The sequence below is a fragment of the Lytechinus variegatus genome, chromosome 1 (genome assembly GCF_018143015.1).
Source record: "Lytechinus variegatus isolate NC3 chromosome 1, Lvar_3.0, whole genome shotgun sequence".
NCBI lineage: Eukaryota > Metazoa > Echinodermata > Echinoidea > Temnopleuroida > Toxopneustidae > Lytechinus > Lytechinus variegatus.
The window spans coordinates 54014077-54031259 of NC_054740.1; the positions used below are offsets into that span (position 1 = coordinate 54014077).

The 17183-nt window shown below is 35.5% G+C and overlaps 1 protein-coding gene across 1 annotated transcript; it reads left to right on the forward strand.

Annotated features, from left to right (window-relative positions):
* Positions 1–504: 504 nt before the first annotated feature.
* LOC121416953 lies at positions 505–16961 on the forward strand. The gene is made up of 2 exons (XM_041610487.1): positions 505–1099; positions 15887–16961. Exons 1-2 carry the CDS (start codon positions 822–824, stop codon positions 16566–16568), a joined length of 960 nt encoding a protein of 319 aa, XP_041466421.1. The 5' UTR covers positions 505–821; the 3' UTR covers positions 16569–16961.
* The last annotated feature ends 222 nt before the right edge of the window (positions 16962–17183 follow it).

Here is a 17183-nt window from a genome sequence, read left to right on the forward strand (position 1 = left end):
TCCATTGATGAGATATCGTAATTTTCACTATATATATACGTCATTCACGGGCTCCTTTTCTTGTTCTGGTCATGAAATTTCTGCTCGCGCTCGCGTTATAGTTTCATGCTCGGAATGGTTAATTTCTTTAGATGAAAGAAGTCCAAAAGTGAGCTATATAGCCTTTGCACTCGCAATATCTCCGCAAGGATGCCCTTTCAGCAGTATATAGATATAGGCCTATATAGCACCAATTGCCCCCCCCCAAAAAAAAAAAGAGTGATAATTACATGCACCGGCCGGGGCCCCGCGGGGATTTACAAACATTATTACTCAAATTTGAAGTTTCTCTCGTGGAAGAGCCTACGGTAATATCTTAATTGTCAATCAGAAATCTCATGGTGAAAATATCCGTTTGCACCAAAATCCCCATTTTGACATAATGTGCCCTTTTTCTTGCTTTGACCCCCCCCCCCCCCCCTCCCCTCTCCCGGGTGTCAGACAGAGACTGAGTGGCCTGAGATCAGTGTAGGTGGGGATGCGGCCGGGTTAGGGAAGCCGATCGAGGGAGAGCGAAAGACAGAGATTGTAGACACCATAAGGATAGAGGGACTGGGTGATAGCACCCATATCTAAGATTCAATATTTGTTCTTTTTATCCACAAACGATATATGCATTGTGTAATGAAGTTTCGACGTGCACGCACACAACAGTCCACTTCGTGAGATCACAGCGGGTCGTGCTTGACTGTATGCGGCGGGGAATATATACCCGGTGACATTCCATTATAAATCGATCCAAAATATATTGTTGAGCGCTGCATGTCAAAACGCTCCTAAACATGGCGAGTTTAACTTCAGAACAGCAGGCCCGTGTTATGATGTGGTGTACGCCCAGGTCAATATCATCCGTATTTTGCAAGTGCTTGAGCTTCGTTCCCGACATCGACGTCTTCTTCGACACCTACTATTTTGCTTACGAGGCCGAGATCGACCTGGGTACCATAGGCAAGGTAGTCGATCATGACGCTGGGAACATCGACGAGGCGGACTGGGTTAAGGCGGCCGAGATGATCTGCGAGGAAAAATGCGATAACCGAGTCAAGCTAGACATGCTCAAGTGAGTTTGTTATTGTAAAATATATCCAATTCCATCGTTGCATAGCGTGATTAGGGACCTAACAACTCCCGGGGTTAAAAAAGGTCAATTTCCTGTAAGCTATCGCGGACAGTGGGACATAGCATAGAGGGTTAATCCCCAGGGGTTAACTTCCAGAGTATACCTGATCAAGGATGTACCAGGGGCCAATTAGGCTGCGTTTATGCGACCTCAACCCAGAATCATGATTGGAATCACGATTTGAATCATGATTCAAAACAGCAACATGAATCACGATCCGACAGAATCAGCGTTTATACGACCATCTTTCTAACGCTGTTTCTCCCTGAATTCGGGCCGATCCAGTGCGCATCACAGTGCGCAGTTTGACCCAGGAAGTATAGGTCAACATTTTCGCGCGTGTTTCTAACTTCACGTCGGCTGCTAGATTTTTGCTGCCACCGGAGCTAACGCGCGATCGTTTGTGCAAGTGCAACTCGGCTTCCGAAAAATAAATCTTTTACTTCCAGAATTCCGTGTATTGTACCTCGTATTGTTTTTGTTTACTTGTATTCAATCTTGTCGGTTCATCAAAAATGGTGTTCGGTAGCCGTAGTACTGGGCACGAATTCTGTTAATTTTGTCTCGACAGGCGGTGCCACATCTCCGTTGAAATCCCTCCCTCGCAAGCACCGCTGAAAGGGACTCGTAGATCGTCTTATATTTCTGTGAATCCCGGTAAGGGATGCTTGTGCTTCAGGCTGAGCCCAAAGCACAAGCAGAGCCCTGAGTTCGTCGTCAGTCCAATTTGTGCCTTGGAACTTGAAGACATGATTGATGAAAACAGTGAAATCAGGGTGACCAGACGTCCCGTATTTCCTGGGATTGTCCCGTATTTCAGAATATTGAACAAAATGTAGTTAATACATTTAAAAGTGACGAATTTTCATTAAATAACCAACAGCTGACGAAGCAGGGACAACAATTAAATCGATAACTGTAAACTTTTGCAAGTTCTGCGATGATTTCTTGCTAATACATTGCAAACGAACTGGCCTCCTGCCTGTGTGTGGCAGGCTACTAGCTAGGCATGGAGGATCGAAGCAAATTCTCAATGGTGCAAACACCTCACATGATAAACAGTTTTTCCACCAAATATAATCACAAAATCGGCGGGAAATTCTTATAATTATACTGTGGATTCTCAGTTTAATGATTTGGAGATGTAATCGGAGGAAAATGTTATTGACTTTTCATAGATCTAGTTGTTTCAGCTTTCGTTTTGAGTCTTGGTGTGCACGATGCCGCGATGTTTCATCTAATTTTTAAGTTTGACAATATGTTTCACTTTGAAATTTTATTCATTTCTAAAACATTTTATGTTTAAAATTTTAAAAATACATTTTAAAAAACACCAAATAAAGTTATGATTTTCATTAGATGATTGGATTTTTTGTTTACTTGAAGTTTGAACTATCTTTCTTTCCTCGACATTTTCTTTTCTCTCTCTCTCTCCCTCTCTCTCTGTGCATTTTTCTTTCTTTCCTTCTTTATCCAATATACTTTTTATTTCCTTCATTCTTTCTTTCCTTATAATTACCTTGGCTTCCTTCTCTCTTCGTCTCCTGTTTCTTTTCGTTCTTTCTCTCCTTCCATTATTTTCTATTTTTTCGTTCTCTTCCCCTTCATTCTTCCCTTCCATTCTTTATTCCTTTCTTCATTTTTCCCTTTTTATTCTTTTCCCTTATTTTTATTTTCTTTCTTTTGTTTCTTTCTTTCAAAGAATGAAGAAAACATGTTTATTTCCTTCATTCTTTCTTTCCTCCTTCTTTTTCTCACCTTTCCCCCCTTTAATAATTGTCTCCTTTATTTTGCGAGACATTTATTAATCTTCCCTTCCTTCCTTTCTTTCTATATTCATTTCAAACAATGACGGAAACCTTTTTTTATCTCTTTTATTATTTCTTTCATCCTTTTATTCTAACTTTCTGTTATTTTTTCTGTTTTCCTTTATTTTCTTTCCTTCCCAATCATCTCTTTTCTTTCTCTCCTTCATTCTTTCGTTCACCTTCCCTTCTAATTCTTTATATTTTTTTCAAAAGTCTTATAATAACCTATGGATTCTCAGAAGCCCACACTTTGTGTGGGCTTCTTTGTTGATCTTCGTTTGTCAATTGTCCCGTATTTCATTTTGTGAAATCTGGTCACCCTGAGTGAAATATACAAATGACGCTACAGTACAACCCCGGGGTACAATACACAGAATGATAATTCCTAAATGCACATGACAATTGGCATATACCGGTACTAGTACACTGGCAATCTGCTACACGAAAATTAACCTGCACGAAACACAGCGCGCGCCTTTGAGTCGAACCCGGAAGAAGCACGACACAATGACGTCATAGAATCATGATTCAAATCACGATATCGTTTATACGACCCTTTTCGTTCGTGATTCTACAGAAACGTCTTTCCAAACGCCCCTTTTTCCGTGTTTCATGTTTGTGATTTGAAAGACGTTTATTTCCACTTTCGACTAAGGCTGCGTTTATGCGACCTCGACCCAGAATCATGATTTGAATCACAATTTGAATCATGATTCAAAACAGCAACATGAATCACGATCCGACAGAATCAGCGTTTATACGACCATCTTTCTAACGCTGTTTCTCCCTGAATTCGGGCCGATCCAGTGCGCATCACAGTGCGCAGTTTGACCCAGGAAGTATAGGTCAACATTTTCGCGCGTGTTTCTAACTTCACGTCGGCTGCTAGATTTTTGCTGCCACCGGAGCTAACGCGCGATCGTTTGTGCAAGTGCAACTCGGCTTCCGAAAAATAAATCTTTTACTTCCAGAATTCCGTGTATTGTACCTCGTATTGTTTTTGTTTACTTGTATTCAATCTTGTCGGTTCATCAAAAATGGTGTTCGGTAGCCGTAGTACTGGGCACGAATTCTGTTAATTTTGTCTCGACAGGCGGTGCCACATCTCCGTTGAAATCCCTCCCTTGCAAGCGCCGCTGAAAGGGACTCGTAGATCGTCTTATATTTCTGTGAATCCCGGTAAGGGATGCTTGTGCTTCAGGCTGAGCCCAAAGCACAAGCAGAGCCCTGAGTTCGTCGTCAGTCCAATTTGTGCCTTTGGAACTTGAAGACATGATTGATGAAAACAGTGAAATCAGGGTGACCAGACGTCCCGTATTTCCCGGGATTGTCCCGTATTTCAGAATATTGAACAAAATGTAGCTAATACATTGAAAAGTGACGAATTTTCATTAAATAACCAACAGCTGACGAAGCAGGGACAACAATTAAATCGATAACTGTAAACTTTTGCAAGTTCTGCGATGATTTCTTGCTAATACATTGCAAACGAACTGGCCTCCTGCCTGTGTGTGGCAGGCTACTAGCTAGGCATGGAGGATCGAAGCAAATTCTCAATGGTGCAAACACCTCACATGATAAACAGTTTTTCCACCAAAATAATCACAAAATTGGCGGGAAATTCTTATAATTATACTATGGATTCTCAGTTTAATGATTTGGAGATGTAATCGGAGGAAAATGTTATTGGCTTTTCATAGATCTAGTTGTTTCAGCTTTCGTTTTGAGTCTTGGTGTGCACGATGCCGCGATGTTTCATCTAATTTTTAAGTTTGACACTATGTTTCACTTTGAAATTTTATTCATTTCTAAAACATTTTATGTTTAAAATTTAAAAAATACATTTAAAAAAACACCAAATAAAGTTATGATTTTTATTAGATGATTGGATTTTTTGTTTACTTGAAGTTTGAACTTTTCCCTTTTCTTTATTTTATATATACCCTATCCTTTCTGCTTGCCCTTTTTTGTTCCATCTATCTTTATTTCCTATCTTTCTTTCCTCGACATTTTCTTTTCTCTCTCTCTCTCTCTCTCTGTTCATTTTTCTTTCTTTCCTTCTTTATCCAATGTACTTTTTTATTTCCTTCATTCTTTCTTTCCTTATAATTACCTTGGCTTCCTTCTCTCTTCGTCTCCTGTTTCTTTTCGTTCTTTCTCTGCTTCCATTATTTTCTATTTTTTCGTTCTCTTCCCCTTCATTCTTCCCTTCCATTCTTTATTCCTTTCTTCATTTTTCCCTTCTTATTCTTTTCCCTTATTTTTATTTTCTTTCTTTTGTTTCTTTCTTTCAAAGAATGAAGGAAACATGTTTATTTCCTTCATTCATTCTTTCTTTCCTCCTTCTTTTTCTCACCTTTCCCCCTTTAATTGTCTCCTTTATTTTGCGAGACATTTATTAATCTTCCCTTCCTTCCTTTCTTTCTTTCTATATTCATTTCAAAGAATGACGGAAACCTTTTTTATCTCTTATTATTTCTTTCATCGTTTTATTCTAACTTTCTGTTATTTTTTCTGTTTTCCTTTATTTTCTTTCCTTCCCAATCATCTCTTTTCTTTCTCTCCTTCATTCTTTCGTTCACCTTCCCTTCTAATTCTTTATATTTTTTCAAAAGTCTTATTATTATACTATATGGATTCTCAGAAGCCCACACTTTGTGTGGGCTTCTTTGTTGATCTTCGTTTGTCAATTGTCCCGTATTTCATTTTGTGAAATCTGGTCACCCTGAGTGAAATATACAAATGACGCTACAGTACAACCCCGGGGTACAATACACAGAATGATAATTCCTAAATGCACATGACAATTGGCATATACCGGTACTAGTACACTGGCAATCTGCTACACGAAAATCAACCTGCACGAAACACAGCGCGCGCCTTTGAGTCGAACCCGGAAGAAGCACGACACAATGACGTCATAGAATCATGATTCAAATCACGATATCGTTTATACGACCCTTTTCGTTCGTGATTCTACAGAAACGTCTTTCCAAACGCCCCTTTTTCCGTGTTTCATGTTTGTGATTTGAAAGACGTTTATTTCCACTTTCGACTAAACGCAATCGTGATTCTGCAGAATCGTGATTTGAATCATGATTCTAATCATGATTCTAGGGTAAAAAAGTGTCGAATAAACGCACCCCAAACGCAATCGTGATTCTGCAGAATCGTGATTTGAATCATGATTCTAATCATGATTCTAGGGTAAAAAAGTGTCGAATAAACGCACCCTGGGTCTAGTCTGCTATGCAGACTCTGAATGGCTCGTGAGGTGGGATCTGCTACTGGTTTGCGAAGCAAACCTGCCTGAAAGGGTGAGCGAAGCGAGCCATTTCAGAGTCTGCTTCTTCTTTGGAAATCTTGTTCCCACGGTCAAAATAAGTCCCACCCACCCAAAATTTCAGAGAGCTTTCATTGGATAACTTCATCTGTCTATCAACCAAATTTTAGGACCCCTGAGGAGTATAGATAATCCCCTACTTTAACCACAGAGCCACGAGCAGGGTTATTATATAATACCCTGGCTCAGGCCATCAGAAAGTGTTTACATATGACATTCCACTGAGCAGCTGCATGTATGGCTCCATTGCCCAAACCAATACATATTGTGTATGCATGGTAGTGGATAGCTCTATTATGGTATTATCATTATCAAACACTTTTCATCATATCTAACTCATTCAATTCAATTCAATCTTTATTTCACAAATAGTATAAAAATACAAGGAAACATCAAATAATGCGATTAGATAATAAAAATAAATTCCGTGGCTTCCAATGAAGGTAATAAGAAACCTGTGAGGCTGGATCACCAGAACATAGTAAAAAACACAACATTAATGCAAAACAAAATGTCATATCATTATAATAATTAGTGCAGGAAAAGGGAGGAAAAAACAACAACACATTACAAAGAACACGAGTTGAGGGGTCTATACAGTACAAGTATGCATCGATATCAACTGCGAGAATTAATAATCATTTCCTAGAAAATTTGTATACTGTTTTCTAAAGGGAGATAAAAATTGTGAATTAGTTATTATTTGGGGAATCTCATTCCATTGTTTGGGACCTACATAACCCAGCTTCGTGACTAGACCTGATAGACCATAAATGAAATTTATTGGAAGAACGGGCATTATGGTTATGAACTTGATTACTGTATTGAAAAAAAGATCTGAAAACTCTACATGGGTAGCAACCTCTGCTTGTACGTATACATAAATATTGTGAGTTCTATCTTATTAATATCATAAGGACAGTTTCTTATAAAGTTCAAGACCACCCCAGGAAAATGGGAAAATGCTGACTTGAATAAATACTGAAAAATCAAACTAGCATATAGTGCAAAAAATTTCATCAAAAACGAATGTAAAATAAGAAAGTTATGACATTTCAAAGTTTCGCTTATTTCTAACAAAATAGTTATATGAACGAGCCAGTTACATCCAAATGAGAGAGTCAATGATGTCACTCATTCGCTAAAATAAATAGTGAGTGGATGACGTCATAGTCTCTTCATTTGCATACCAGCTAGGATGTGCACATAATTTAAATTAAGCGAAACTTTGAAATGTCAAGACTCTCTTATTTTACATCCGATTTTGATGAAATTTTCAGTGTTATGCTTGTTGGATTTTTCTCTTTTTATTCAAATCAACCTTTTTGTTCGGGTGGACTTGTCCTTTAAAGGTCAAGTCCACCTCAGAAAAATGTTGATTTGGATCAATGGAGAAAAATCAGACAAGCACAATGTTGAAAATTATGATCAAAATCGGATGTAAAATAAGAAAGTTATGACATTTCAAAGTTTCGCTTATTTTTAACAAAATAGTTATATGAACGAGCCAGTTACATCCAAATGAGAGAGTCAATGATGTCACTCATTCGCTATTTCTTTTGTTTTTTATTGTTTGAATTATAGAATATTTCAATTTTTACGAATTTGACGATTATGACATCCTTGCCTGAAGCACAAAATGTTAAAATAATGGAATTCTACGTGTTCAGGGAGGAATGAAACTTCATTTCACATGAAAATGACAAGAAAATGAAAATATTTCGTATTTCATATAATAAAATACAAAAGAAATAGTGAGTGATGTCATCAGTTCCTCATTTTCATACCGACCGTAGAGATGTGCATATAACTGTTTTGTGAAATGAAGCGAAACTTTAAAATGCCATAACTTTCTTATTTTACATCCAAGTTTGATGAAATTTTCAGTGTTATGCTTGTTGAAATTTTCTCATTTTGTTCAAATCAAGTTTTTCTTGAGGTGGACTTGTCCTTTAAATAAATGCGCGGATGGTGCTAGGTAATGGAAATTGGTAATTATTCTTAAGTTTCTTTTGAATTTTGAATATTGAGTCCAAATTCATATGAGGTTACATTGGTATTGCAATATTTTAAATAAGAGCGAATCATGGAATGGTATAAAGTTATCAGATTTTTATGAAGCAAACTACGCTTAAGTTAGTAAATTAAACCAGTATTCCTTAAAACATGTATCATAATGGTACTTAAACTCGAAATATTATCCAACTCAAAAACACCATAGAGTTCAGAACTTGAATAATAGATAGTTTACAAAATGAAAATCTTAAATTTCAAGATTGTAGTTTGTAAACTATCATACTTTAAATCAAACAGGATAGCTTTTATTATTTTGTTATTATTTATTTATTATTATTTTGTTCCTGTTTGGAATTAACTTCTAACCACAGTTTGTTGATTGGACCTGGGACCTTGTATGTATATTCACTTCTCCATGCATGCTACTGTATTCAACCTGTTTTACTGTTATGTTTACAGCTCGGTTTGATATTAATTAGCCTTAATCAGCATCATTTAAGTTGTCATGCCCAGCAACATTCGTTCACCTTTGTATTGAAAGTGCTTTTATGCCAGCCATAATACCAGTGGTAAAGACGTACAGTTATGTATGTGACAAATCTGGTACTTTCAATTCAAACCAATAAGTATGCTGAATGACAATGTTGGCATTTTTTTATATAAACTTAAATCGGATTTATTTGATTTAAATAAGATTTTTTTAATTTTAATATGATTTTTTCTAACAGATTTTTTTTAAAACAAAGCGCAAACACCCAAAATTTAACCCTTTACACTGACATCAATTTTAAGATCATACATTTCACCACTAAGAATATTCTTAACTATATTTCATAATCAAATCCAGTCAAAATATAATTTACAGAAAATATTATTAAAGCCATGAATAGGCTGACATTTTCTGCTGTGTCTAAAGTGAATGTCGAGAGCTTCTACTGATTGGTTCAAAGGAACTGTCTTGGTACAGCTAATGCTGCAAAGTTGGTGTTCATTTTAAAACTCTGAACATTTAATGAGAATCAGTTTATTTGGAAGAATTCCATGACTCAGAGATTCAAATTCTCCAAAGAGAAACATTTTTTAAATCTTATTATCAAGCCCATGATTGAAGATCATAATGTTAAAGAAAACTGCACTTATCTTTTGTTTGTTTCAACCCCAAGTTGTTCTTTGAGCCAAATTGGAACAACTGTTTCAAAGCATTGGCTTGCAAAACTTTGACCGACTGCATTCAAACTTAAAGAAATGGACCAGGCTGAAAATATTCACGTCTAGATAAATAGAGTAAAATGATGAAAATTTCACAAAAATTTGATGACAAATAACGAGGTTATTGTATTTTAAACTTTATCAGTATTTTGTGAAAACAGTTATATTTACATCGTCATGAATATTCATTTGGTGGGTTAATGATGTCACATCCCATCTTTCCTTTTTCTTATAACACGAAATCATAATTATTTCATTTTTTCATACATGTGTAAATAATGTGTCTCCATTATGATGAAATAAGTTGCGGCAATAAATAACTAATGTACTTAATTAGTTCTCAAATCAATTTTTTTAGTTCTTGGTAAATTCTTTTCTTAATAAACCTAATATCATATAATTATGATAAAAAGAACAAGTGGAGATATGCCACCATCAGCCCAACTAATGGATATTCATGAAGACATGCCTAGTTTCACCGGAAAGATGGAAAAGAAATCTTTAAAATTCAATAACTTTGTTCTTTGTTATGCGATTTTGATCACATTTTCAGCATTTTGAATTTTACTCTATCAGTCAGTGAGATATAAATTTCTCCAGCCTGGACAATTCCTTTAAGTTCTTCTTTGAGCCATAGTTGGAACTATTGGACTATTTCAAAGCATTTGCTGGCAAATTTTTGACAAACTTGCAAGTTGATTTAAATGATTTCTTTCACAATAAAACTTGAATACCTGCAGTATTTGGCAGTTGTTAGAAGTTTTGCAAAAAATAAGAAAACGGGTTCCCTTATACTACTGTGTCGGCCTATTTATTTGAATAAGACATATAAAAGAATAAAATGATAAACTATTTTTTACATTCTTAAAAATTTAAATGTTGTATTATTCAAACAGTACAAATACAAAAGAAATAGTGAGTGAGTGACATCATCGACTCTATGATTTCCATATCACTGAATTGTCCATATAACTAAGGGCCTTTTCATAAAGCTGTTAATAAGTTAAGGGCGATTTTAAAGGACATATCCACCCCAACAAAAACTTGATTTGAATACAAAGAGAAAAATTCAACAATCATAACACTAAAAATTTCATCAAAATCGGATATAAAACAAGAAAATTATGACATTTCAAAGTTTCGCTTATTTTTAACAAAACAGTTATATGAAAGAGCCAGTAACATCCAAATGAGAGATTCGATGATGTCACTCACTCACTATTTCTTTTTTTTTATTGTTTGAAATATGAAATATTTTGATTTTCTCGTCATTGTCATGTGAAATGAAGTTTCATTCCTCCCTGAACACATGGAATTCCATTATTCTAACATTTTGTGCTTCAGGCAAGGAGGTCCCAATCATCAAATTCGTAAAAATTGAAATATTGTATAATTCAAACAATAAAAAACAAAAGAAATAGTAAGTGAGTGACATCATCGACTCTCTCATTTGGATGTAACACTGGCTCGTTCATGTAACTATTTTGTTAAAAATAAGCGAAACTTTGAAATGTAATAACTTTCTTATTTTACATCCGATTTTGATGAAATCTTTAGCATTGTGCTTGTCTGATTTTTCTCTGTTGATTCAAATCAACATTTTTCTGAGGTGGACTTGACCTTTAAGAACGACTAATGATCCTCTCTTACGCGATAAATCATCGCCAATATATATACTATTTACCACAAGAAAGGATCACCAATCGTATTAAACACCCACCGGTTTGTGAAAAATAAGCGAAACTTTAAGATGTTTTATTACTATCCTATTTTACAGTCAATTTTGATGTAGTTTCCAGCGTTATTCTTTGATTTTCTCTATTTTTATTCAATTAAACTTTTTTCTGGGGTGGATATGACCTTTAAAGCAATGATTTGAAAAAATAATCATCATAGTGATTTAAATCAGCCAATCCTGCTGAATGAACTGAATATGAAAACAATTAGCTTTGTCAACACATGCAATGTCGATGCCAAAGATGTGAAAGTTGCATATAGTTATGCCCGGGAGCTACATGTATATGCCTTGATGTTTTTTAATTACCTGTTTACTAGTGCAAATTGCTTACATGTATGTGCCCCATTGGTTTGAAGGATAATTATTTCGTTTCCAAATATTAATTTGTTGGATTTGAATTGTGGAAAGTAGGTCAGATTTTTGTTGTTTGTTAAATATGTGCTTACCGGTTATATTGGCTGTAGTGTATGCTATTTATATCATTTCATAGGCGGATCCAGGGTGGGCCCGAAGTGTCCGCCCCCTTATATTGGCAGAACTAAAAGAAGGAAAAAGGCGGAAATAAAAAAGAAAAAGAAGGGAGAAGAGAGGAAGAAGATAAAAAAGAGAAGAAAGACAAGAGAATAAGATAAGGTCAGGGGAACTCCGGGAAAATAACAAAAATATGTAAAATTTTCGCTCCCGCTTCGCGCTGACATTGCCTGTTCGATGAGATACATATCTTATTTCAGTTCGGACATCGAGCTTTCATTAATTGTTGTACAAATGATTTTTTTTCATAAGTGCTTTGTAAAATGTCCGTTTTATGGTGTGAATATCAACATTTTCAGCTTTCGCTGTGCGTTCGCATTATGTAATTTGTCAAGTACTGTACATATTGTCTTTGTGTATTACATTAAAGTTTCACAATATCCCTTCTGAGGTGTTTGATTTTGAAAAAGTAGGCATATGAGCTAGCGCTCTGCGCTAGCATTTTTTATTGGTAGGTCCAGTATAGAAAACGGTTCTGTACATTAATCAATCGGTTCCATTATAATGTAGAAATTATAAAGATACATCATTTAAAAACAGGATATTTAAGGAAGGGAAGAAGAATGAGAGAGCAAGTGAAAGATAAAACGAAAATAAAAATAAGAAAGAAGGAAAGGAAAGAATGAAAGAGTAAAAGAGAGAGAAAGAGAAAAAAATTGAAAAGTTTTAGAAAGAAAGAAAGAAAGAAAGAAAGAAAAAGAAAGTAAGGGGGTCACAGGAAAAGAAGAAGAGAAAAAAAGAAAGAAAACAGAAGAGAAGAAAGAAAGAGGAAAAGAAAAAATCAAGAAGAATCAAAGGGAAAAAAAGGAAAACGAAAAAGAAGAAAGAAAGGAAAAGAAAGAAAGGGCAATGTTTATTTTTATGTCACTTATTAGGCCCAATTACATGACGGTGGTGATCTTCTACATATTCATATTCTGTATACACGTTCCTCTCTGCATGGAGTGTTATAGCAGATATTTCCAAGGAGATATCATCTCACTCCTTGATATTTCAAAGTATAACACATATGTATCTACCCATGTATGTTATGTATAACCATAGAGCTATTAATAGCTCTATGGTATAACCATGGACCTATATACATGTAGCAAGCCCAGAATGTGAAAGAGAATGGCCCTACTTGTATACATTCCACAAGATAAGAAATGGTCATAACAGCTGGATCCTAATCCCTCTCTTGCCCCTACTTCCACAAATCTGCTGTCAATCATGGTATCTACTGGCAACGGAGGGTTTCAGCAAGCTCCGCCTCACATCCACGTTTCGTGGATGTGGCTCAAAGAAGTTGTAGACCCACTTCTGCAGCCTCAGTAGACCTAGTCTGCTATGCAGACTCGTTGAATCAGCTGAGGTACACACACTGCAGATGTGGGTCTACATTTGTAGACTACCCTAGGTCTGCAGGCACTGACCCTGATTAGACTCTTTCAATCTGAAGGAGAGGGACCTTCAGTATAGACGTAAGTCATATACGTATATTGCACAGCAAACTATGGACCTAATTTGCATGCAGGACCGTCCTTCGTCACAGATTTTTTTTTCAGATGAAACTCTACTGGTCGCCTTGGACTCGATCCTTATCCCATTACATAATTATTTTTCTTTATTTTTTATATTATGTGTTTTTTGGGGGTATATGATATTAAAGTCATTCTTATAGCCACAATGGTCTAAAAAAATTAAAAATCAGGATGTATAATCTTTGTAGCTAGTTCTGATATGTGCTATTATTAAAAGGGGACCTGTGTGTGGTCTCTCATCGACTGCATGTGTTATATCTCAATAAAAAGTGTAAAATTCACAAAGCAAAATGCTGAAAATTTAATCAAAATCAGATGACAAAATAACGAAATATTTTCATTATTCCGGTGAAACAGCTCTAGGCATGTCTTTATGAATATTCATTAGGCGGGCTGATGATGTCATATCCCCTTTTGTTCATTTGTATTTTATTTTTTATATGAAATTAGGTTTATTCAATTTTTTTCTACCAAGAACTAAACAATTGGATTGACAACTGATTAAGTGAGTTATTTTTATTGTCGCAACTTATTTCATCCTGATGGAGACACATCATTTACGCATAGTAATTTCATGTAATAACATAAAAAAAGGAAAGTGGGGATGTGATATCATCAGCGTACCAAATGAATATTCATGACGATGTGCATAAAGCTGTGTAAACAATAATATTGATAAACTTTACAATTCAATAACTTTATTATTTGTCATCAGATTTTGATGAAATTTTCAACATTTTGCTGTGTGAATTTTACCATATTTATTTAGATATAAATATTTTCAGCCCGGACCATTTCAGACATTTACGAATATTTCAGAGAGTAAATTGACCAATAATAATTGTATTTGTATAGAGAAACTAAAATGTTTTGATAAGAAACGTAATTGTTTTGCTACCTGCATGGAAAAATAATTTTTGTGGTATGTATTGAATAGTTTAATTAGCGTGTTATCATTCAAGTGGGTCTATATTACTATACTACACTAGCATTATGGGTCAGGAAACTGGCCTGGTATGAATAGTTCAGGACTCGAGATGGGGCTATTGGTTCGTTTTTACCTAAAGGGGAATTTCACCCAAACGAAAAGTTTATTGAAAAATAGTAAGAAAGGAATGATAGAAAAATAGTGGTGAGCAAACCCATCGAAGAATTAAAGAGCTATCAAAATCTCTTTTTTTTGTATTTGTGACGTCATAATAACACGAGTAGCTTTATCATAATTTTATGTTTAAAAAATTAATGAAATATCATTTTCTCAAACAAGTTCAAAATATTACTTTGAGTATCGTATACAGGTCACACCTTCTCCTGCATCAAATAGAGAAAAATGAAAGCAAAAAAATATAATGGCTTGCTTAATCTTTGATGGATTTCCTAAAAATTTCATCAATATTTTTATTATTTTTCTGGTACTTTAACAACAAAATTGTCGTCAGGATCAACTCTCCCTTTAAATGGAGACGTTGACGGCGAGCTGTCGGACCATGTAGGCCTACTAAATGATCCGTTTTGTTGACCACTGCATGATGTATTTTGTTACTGCGATAGATTCGTTATGCGGTCCGTGAAAAGTAGTGATGAATCAAGCATTAGTTTGAAGGGGTACTCCAGGTTAAAGGTAATATGATTTGAACAGATGAAAAAAGGGAAAACTGAACACTGAAAATTCTATCGAATTCGGACAACGAATAAAAAAGTTATGACATTTCACCAGATTAATTCAAAACTTCAAATTAAAGTTCTGAATTATTCTGGTATATAGGCATGTCTTCATGAATGTTCAATGAGCAAATTGATGATGTCATATCCCACTTGTTTCTTTTGTATTTTATTATATGAAATTATGTTCAATGTTTTTCCTCCAAGAACTAAAAAAATGAATTGACATTTAGTGCATTAGACCTTCATTGTGGAACTTATTTCATTATAAGAGAGATACTAGTATCGATAATGAAAAGGAAAGTGGGGATGTGACATCATCAGCTCACCTGATGAATATTCACAATGACGTGCGTATAAATGTTTTCACAAAATATTGCTAAGCTCAATAACTTCGTTATTTGTTATCAGATCTTAATGAAATTTTCTGCATTAATTTCGCTCTGTGGGATTCGTTCTAATTTTATTTAGATATAAATACGTTCAGCCCGGAGTACCCCTTTAAGAAACTGGAACTTTATTCCAACATAATTTTCTTTGATATATTGCAAAATAATTATCAATACATATGGAACATTTCAGACGCGTGTTTTTGTTTGTTTGGATACTGCCAAGTGACTCTGTGGTATATCCTTTCTTTAGATTAATGTTTTTACTTTCATGCGATGCGTGCATGATAACTCGTTTTAGTTACTCAGAGAAGACTCTAGCTATATTACCTTTATACTTTTGTCTATTGATTTATCATCGCTAATTCTCAGATTCCTATATATTCACACGATCTCATCATGAACTTTGTTTTTAAGGACGTTCAGAAAGGTCTTTAAATCCTAAACAAAAATACAATCATTATCTGCCATTTACATGAGTTGCATTTTTTGTGTGTTCATTTTGTAGGTACCCAGTGATCAAATCAATGCTCGATAACCCGGATCCAAACAAAAAGGCCATCTTTTATAAGGGCGTGTCGCAGTCCATGGATAGTAAGCACTACCGGTTCCTTCCAGATAAATCCAGCAACTACAAGCACTCCTTCTTTCTGCGTCACCCAGCCAAGGTCTTCAGCTCCTGGAAGAAGGTCATCCACTCCATTCTGAGAGATGTAGGCGACGGAACCGGGAAGAAGCTCACTAAAAGTTTGGAAGATTTCGACATCAGATACGATGTGCCCGAGAAATATAAGATCTCTGGTTTGCTCTACAAAGAGCTTCACGATCTGTGGGTCTACGTCCTAGACAACCTTGATCCGGACCCTGTTGTTGTGGAGAGTGACGATTTACTTGCTGATCCGGCTGCGGTGCTTTCCAAGTACTGCAAGGCAGTTGGAATACAGTACAACGATAGTCTTCTTTCATGGGATGCTAACCCGGATATCACGGATAACTGGAAGTGTGCCTTCATGCCAGTCAAGGAATTCGAGTTCATCCGGATCTTCTGCCACAACGCATTCCATACTTCTCACTTTCTGGCTCCACCTCCAGTTCCATCTTTTGATGATCTGCCCAACGACGTCAGGGAGATAGCAGAATTGTCTATGCCGTATTACAACAAGATGTACAAAACCAGACTGATACCTTAACTCAATAAAAAAAATTGGCATTTATTTTATTCTCTATAAGATACTAATCAAATGACTGCCTGGGATCGATCACATGACCATATTAATAAATGTTGACTGGCTGTAGAAAAGGAATGATTTAGAGAATACACTAGTCACTTTTGAGGGCTATTTGTGTCAATATTGTGAAGGTATTTTGCTTAAATCCTGATAATTATAATGATGATTTTTCTTATTTAAGCAGTGAAGTTCTGTCGACCCACATTATCTATAGGTGAAAAGAATAGCAACAAGTAGGCCTATAGTTCTTACTAGAAAGTGGTGCAAAAAAGTTTCTGGGAGCCAACTTAATATTCCAGAGACCACCAAACATATCAACCATGAAGTATTAACTGTATTCAGTGGAAAACTTGAGAAAAGAATAAGAAAAGTCGAACAGCCTGTCTAAAGTTTTAGTAAATGGTAAAATGTGAATTACAACTAGAGAATCATATATCTTCTAAAATATTGTGGCCGCTTTAAAATGAATAAATAAATCACTATGCCGTTTCTTTAAATATGTCAACAATTTAGAACGCATGAGAATGATTGGCTCAAGCTTCAAGCTTTGATTAAGGTACACAATAAAGTGATAAT

What these genes read in the sequence shown, in the direction of transcription:
- LOC121416953 (XM_041610487.1), top strand. Translation starts at nt 822, where the DNA reads ATGGCGAGTTTAACTTCAGAACAGCAGGCCCGTGTTATGATGTGGTGT. An exon ending in GTCAAGCTAGACATGCTCAA is followed by an intron (nt 1,100 to 15,886) that starts GTGAGTTTGTTA and finishes TTCATTTTGTAG; the next exon opens with GTACCCAGTGATCAAATCAA.